The 7,399-nt window shown below is 34.1% G+C and overlaps 1 protein-coding gene across 1 annotated transcript; it reads left to right on the forward strand.

Annotated features, from left to right (window-relative positions):
* The first annotated feature begins 539 nt into the window (after nucleotides 1-539).
* On the forward strand, nucleotides 540-1,337 carry LOC121391443 (subtilisin DY-like). The gene has a single exon (XM_041523078.1). The coding sequence runs from the start codon at nucleotides 540-542 to the stop codon at nucleotides 1,335-1,337; it is 798 nt and encodes a 265-aa protein (XP_041379012.1).
* Nucleotides 1,338-7,399: the final 6,062 nt, after the last annotated feature.

Raw genomic sequence — 7,399 nt, forward strand, 5'->3', positions numbered from 1 at the left:
GATCTTGTTGGTGTCGTTGCTTTTTTACTTGCGTACAAACCAAAGGAGATTTGTCTTGTAACTGATGACTTTGACCAACACAAGTTAAAGAAACTCAGAGATGTTGTGCATAAGAAGATTCCAACAGGTGAGGAGAAACCTAAGATCAAACTTCAATCCAAGCAAGCATCTCAGAAAGCATACCAACCAGACAGAGCTAAAGAAATCAGCTACCAAGCCAAAGCAGAAAGCATCAATTAGTGGAACCACACCCAAGGAAAAAATGTTACTACCAAAAAAACTAATATTGCAGAATCAAAGTCAAGTATTTGTTTTTGATTTTCATATGATGGTACCATATTCACCAGGTTCTTCTAACTTTACAGCTTACAAGTATTGGAAACTTGACAAAATTCACAGCAAGGGGTTTACTGGGAAAGGCATAACAGTTGCTATAGTCAATAGTGGAATCAGCCCTCATGATGCCTTTGAAAGTCGCATAATATCACAGGATTTTTTCTGGTGATAAGGTAACCATAGATAAGGTTGGACATGGTACTATGTGTGCTGGGATTTTATGTGGTAAATCATTTCCATATTATCATGATCCACAAAATGAGTCTGATATTAACCCAAGTGATTTTCCATGTGGAGTGGCTCCTGATGTTACACTAGTAGTCTGCAAAGTGACATCAGGTGCTTCAAAGACTGCATCATCATTTGCTGTTGCTCATGCATTGCGTTGCATTAAACAATCAGAAGATGTTGATGTAGTTTGTCTGACAATGGGATCTCTAGGTTTTTCATTCGATGTTGTTTCAGCCATTGATGAACTTATTCACAATGGAGTCATAGTTGTTTGTGCTGCTAGCAACTATTGTCATCAGTTTAGTCAGCCAATCTGTTTTCCAGCTCGTCTAGGTCATGTATTATGTATTGGATCTCATGGTCCTCATGGGAAACCTTCTTCTTTCTCACCAATTGGTCAGGAGATAGATTTTCTTGCGCCAGGTGAAAATGTAGCTGCACCTAACAGCACATTCATAGCCAACCATGTAGCAGTTGATAGTGGTACATCTTATGCTGCCTCAGCTGTTGCTGGTCTTGTTTGTCTTATCTTACAGTACATCAGTTCTTTGGGTGATAAATTTGGTACCGAGATAGTCAAACAATTTAAAAATCATTGGGTTATGAAGGAAATACTTCGTAAAATGAGTACATGTCCAGGTCGACACACAGATGATGAAGGATTTGGAGCTCTTAATCCACTTCAGTTCTTTCAACGACCTGATCATATAATTCAAATGATCCACGATGAAGTCATTAATCCTGCGTTCACTGAACTTTCTCAGGAATGACTCACATTTTCTTATTAATGTATTGTATTTACATTCAGTTTTACCTTGAGTATTGACTGTTACCAGTCTTTTTTACATGTTTTGGCTTTGAATTATCAACAAACATTAAAAATAATCATTACAAATTGTCTATTCAAAAAGGAGGAGTGTGTACAGATCATGTACTACTAGAAAGAGGTGTATAGAAAAGGGGTGTGTCATACTGAGTATATACACTTGGGTTTTTCTAGAAAAAGGGTGTGTTTATACTAAAAATATAATATAAGGAGGGGTGTGTTATATCTTTATGCTATCATTTTACCTTTATTATTGATTGTTATCTCTCTTTAAAATAATTTTACATCTTTTGGCTTTGAATTTATCAATAAAACTTAAAACAATAATGTCTATTTAAAAAGGAGTGTGTACTGATCATACACTAGAAATTTATGATCAGTACACACTCCTTTTTGAATAGACATTATTGTTTTTATGTTTTATTGATAAATTCAAGGCCAAAAGATGTAAAATTATATTAAAGAGAGATAACAATCAATAATAAAGGTAAAATGATAGCATAAAGATATAACACATCCCTTTCTAACCACCTTATATATATATATATATATATATATATATATATATATATATATATATATATATATATATATATATATATATATATATACTCAGTATAATATTCCTTCCTTTATGTATATACAGTCAGTATCATTACACCCCTTTCTAGACCACCTTATGTATATAGTCATAAAACATCCTTCCTATACACCCTTTTAAAGGGGTGTGTAGGAAGGGTGTTTTATGATAAAACACCCTTCCTATATATGACTGTATATTAATAAGGAAGGAATATTATACTGACTATATATATATATATATATATATATATATATAAGGTGGTTAGAAAGGGGTGTGTTATATCTTTATGCTATCCACAAATGATCTGCAATGAGTCTTGGGAAACGATCTTGTAGTGACACGGAAGGAACACCATCTCTTAAATTTGCTAAAGATGATACAGAAGAGTCTGGTTCTTATGATCCTGAAGAAACGACATCATTGAACGAAGAACCATTAGATTCTACTTCAGAAATCACCTTTAAATTATCAAGTCTTTTTACCTAGAAAGATTGAAGCACGTGTGCTATCATCACAGCATGATCTTTGTAAACAGTTAAAGATAACAGTGGAGAAAAGATTAGAACAGTGGTCATTTGAGGAAACTAGATTTCAAGAGCTGAATTTGGAACTTCCACCATCTTATGGTAATAAGCTACAAAATGATGCTAACTTACTCCATCAAATCTTTTGCTCCTTTGTTCGGAAAAGTTCAAAAGTCAAGAAAATTGATTTTTCCTAATATGAGAATTGATATTCTCAATCAAGTGATCAAAAAACTTGAATTTCTAGGAGAATATCAGATAATTGAAGTCCCATTCTCAGTAGAAGATCCAAGCACAATAGCTGAACACTGCTTCAAATTTATCAAACATGTCCATCAATCATCTCCTCAAGAAATATTCTTCCAACCTTCTCCTCAGTACAGTAAGAATTACAAAGATCTCAAATCAAAGGTTGTGAAATATTTTAAAAAAGATATGACTGAGCCTCTCATCGAGTATGGCAACCACAAGATCTTCCCCAATAAAAAAAGACAAGATTCATCAAAAACACTTAATGATATGAAAAAAGATAACCCTCCTTTGAGAAGGGATTCTTATCAGAAGAAAAGGAAATCAAAAACTGCTATCCCATCAATAAACCCATCATATGCATTTGATCAGCGTTTACATGGCCTACCACTACAATGTCTGTCTTCTCAAGCGTTTACAGCTTGTAATTACTGGGATGTTAATAAGATTCATGATGAAAAAAAGATAACAGGACAAGGCATAACAGTAGCTCTTGTGGACAGTGGACTTGATTATTCTCATCCAGCATTTAAAGTCAAATACTCAAATGGTGATGTAGATTTGGTAGATTTTACCAATTCTTTTAATACCAGTGACACCATTGGTCATGGCACTATGTGTGCAGGGATTATTTGTGGTGAATCTTTTCGATATAGCAAGAATCCAAATGAATGTAATGAAGGAGAACCTCTTGGAATATGTCCTTCTGGTATAGCACCTGGTGCAACTTTAGTTGTATACAAAGTATTTACTGACAATAATGAAGGTTCATCAGATGTGGTGTGTCAAGCTCTGGAAAACCTGAGAAATAGAAATGACATTGATGTTGTTTGTCTTTCTTTTGGATCTTTAGCATTCTCTCTTCCAATTGCTAGAGCTATTACCAGTCTTGTTTACAAAGGTGTGATTGTTGTCACAGCAGCTAGTAATCATGGCAATAGATACATGCATCCAATTGACTTTCCAGCTCGACTAGGACATGTTTTAAGTGTAGGATCTCATGGTCCTAATGGAAAAGCATCTCGTTTTTCTCCAGTTGGTCAACAAATTGATTTTCTTGCTCCTGGTGAAGAAATAGTTGCACCATGCAGTACTTTCTTTAACCATTACATTGGTATAAATAGTGGTACATCATTTGCTGCTCCTGCTGTAGTTGGTCTTATTTGTCTACTTCTTGAATATATTAAGAAAAACCATCCAGACTTATTCCCACAATTTAAATGTCATTGGGTGATGAAGGAGTTACTCAGTGAAATCAGTACATCTCCAGGTCGACCAACTAATGACGAAGGATTTGGAGCACTTACTCCAATGCGTTTTTTCATGCAGCCAGACCGTTTTGTGGATAGCATTAAATATCAGATTGATTCCCAATCATTAGGATATCGACCCACATAAAAGCACTTAACATGTTGCTTTTTGCTGTTGGTACTAACTTTGCCTGCAATTTTGTAATTTTGACAATAAAAAGTTCAAACCATTACAGTTCATTTTAGCATGTGGATGACCATCTCCACCTCCCTCTTCATCCTCATTACAGTCTGGAGGTGGATGATAAGGATAAGGGGGTGGAGCTTCATCATTAGGAAATAAGAACTCATTAAGAGGAGAGGGTGAAATGACTCTTATTAATATGTTGTATTCACATTCAGTTTTGATTAATGATTGTTAGCTGTCTTTACATGGTAAGGCATTGAATTTATCAACAAACATCAAAAACATATACAATCTGTTTATTCAAAAAGAGGTATAGAGAAGAGGTACTGATCATACACTGGACAGGTGCCAGGAGAAGTTGAAGATGATAAAGCTGTTGAGTTGAACAAGAACCCAACTTATATTTCTCTCTCTAAGAAGTTCACAATGTTACATATATTGATTGCTATAGTTAAATACTGTCATTTTTGTGCTGAAGGTTGTACATCTCCTCTATATTACTAGTAACATGGAGTTATGAACTATAGAGCAATATTTGTGTTTACTAGTTTATGGCCTTATATAAGCAGCTGACACATTCGCATTTATCTATTATGTCCATGATGTTTTGTATACAGACAATATGAAGAAACTTCTGAAACATGTACATGTGACTAGTTTAATTTTGAAATGTACTGTGGGGGTGTGCTATATATATATATATAGTACACCCCACAGTGCTCAGTACTCTACACATTAGTCTGTAGCATAATATGGCAATGAGTACCAATGAACAAGCTATCCTTAAATTGACTGATATTTTGCCACAAAAATTCAAGCACACGTGCTGGAAATACAGCAAGAATTGCGGGATCAACTGTGTCTAACTGTTGACAAAAGACTGGAGCAGTCATTGTCATCAGAGGAAACCAGCTATGAAGAATTAAATTTAAAGCTTCCAGAAGCTTATAAACGTAAGCTAGATGATGACTTCTTGCAATTTTTGGTTTTCCAACATTACTGATCAACACTGATTGATAATTACTCATCTCTTCAGGAAATATATTTTCAATCTTCCAGCAGTGAAAATCAGGATAAGAAAGCGGTGCAAGATCTTGTGTCAAAGATAAAGAAAAACATTGTCATCAAAATTGATTTACCTGCATCACAAAAGAATGGTAAATCCATCCATGAAACAATAGACTAGACTGTTTATACATTCGATTGGTGTTACCAAGGCCCACAACCAGGAGGTTGATATTCCACGTTTACTGCTTACGATTAGTCGATTACTGGGATATCAATCACATTCATGAAAAGGAGATAACAGGAGAAGGTATTACAGTAGCTGTTGTGGATAGTGGACTTGATTATTATCATCCAACATTTGATCTTAAAGAAAATACTGAATTCAAGGATGCACTGGCAGTTGCTTGGGTACTAATGACACTGATCGTCAGGGTACTATGTGTGCTGGTATTATATGTAGTGTTAGTTTTGAATATAGTGAGAATCTAGATTCATATACAGTAGGACAGAAGCTGGAAACATTTCCTCCTGGTATTCCACACAAAGCAAAGTTAGTTGTATATAAAAACAATACATCAACTGAAGTAATTTGTGCTGCTTTACAAGATATTAAAGGGAAGGGAGACATTGATGTTGTTTCTCTTTTCTTGGTTCATTAGCATTCACATTTCCAATCGTTAAAGCTGTTTCAATAGTAAAGGTGTGATAGTAGCTTGTGCTGCCAGCAACTATGGTAACAAGTATATCCAACAAATTGTCTTTCCACCTCGACTAGGACATGTATTAAGCATAGGGTCCCATGATAATAATGGGAAAATCTCTCATTTTTCTCGAGTAGGTCAACAAATTGACTTTATAGCTCCAGGTGAAGAAATAACAGCACCATGTAGTACTTTCTATAACCATTACATTGAAACAAATAGTGGTACATCGTTTGTCTTATTTGCTTACACTGTAAAAATTAATATGTCATTTTAACAAATTGTAGTTTACATGGGTGGATTATTATGGAATTTAAAATTCTTGAGAATTGGTCACTATGTAATTTATTGGTATGTTGTACTGGTACATACCAACAAATTATACAATGAGTAATTTCTACATTCCATAGTAATCCACCCATGTAAAGTACAAACTAATTATTAAAATGACATATTAATTTTTACAGTGTACTGATGACTTCTAAAATACTGCTTTGTCTTTTGGTGACTAGCTCTCTTGTTAGAGCAAATGTAATTCGTAGCTGTAGCTCTAAAGGTCCGGATCCTCAAACATGTGGAACAAACAACACAAAATTCTACTGTCCAGTAGACGGAATATGCAAGCCTCGTGATCAACGGTGTACTCTTCCTAGTGTCTGCATCAATACGACAACCAATATAGAGAATGGATGTCATCCAAATGTTTCTGGATACTATAACATATTACTTGGCCATGCAAAACTCTTTGGTTCGAAACGGAACTATAGTTTTGAGCATCAATTTGTTGAATATCGAGGATTTGTATATGAATTTGGAAAAGATATAAAGTTCAAATCTTAGATACAGCTGATCCTCTATATAATATCGCAATGGTATGAAATTGAACAGAAAAGGAATTGAAGTTGTAGGGATCAGTAATTGCACATGGAAAGAGGCAACAAAATTTGCAGATAGTTGGGATAAGAACTATAGATTATGTAGAAACAATTGTCAAGATTTTGCTGAAGCACTAATAGCTCATCTAAAAGGTAATTGTGCCTAATTGTATTAAACACGAGGATTGAACTGCAGATTTAGATCAAGTAATTAATGATTTATTACAAAACCATTATATAGAATATCGTGACAACCAAGGAAAGAGTATCTATGTCTCCAATGATAATATTCATAATATTTAGTAAGATTAATATTTTGTTTCATTTTGTTTAAGTTTTATAATATCTTGTTTATGGAAATTAAAAATTGATTACTTGATAATAAAAACAGTTTGTAATAGTCACATGATTTTAGCCAATCAAATAACTTGATTTTAATCAGCTGACAGTGCTTTATATTTAACACCCACTCACTGCACATTCATTATATCAAGCAAAATATTGTATTGCAATTATTAATCACCACTAACTGATGCATGTACAATTGATTGAACATAAATAGATGTGAAAGAGAAAGAGGCTTAAAGCTATTACAAACTATTGATATGTTTGCTTGCTTTCTTTGAAAC

Source organism: Gigantopelta aegis, unplaced genomic scaffold, assembly GCF_016097555.1.
Source record: "Gigantopelta aegis isolate Gae_Host unplaced genomic scaffold, Gae_host_genome ctg2430_pilon_pilon, whole genome shotgun sequence".
Taxonomy (NCBI): Eukaryota; Metazoa; Mollusca; class Gastropoda; order Neomphalida; family Peltospiridae; genus Gigantopelta; species Gigantopelta aegis.

Coding starts and splice junctions, on each gene's coding strand:
- LOC121391443 (XM_041523078.1), top strand. CDS start 540: ATGTGTGCTGGGATTTTATGTGGTAAATCATTTCCATATTATCATGAT.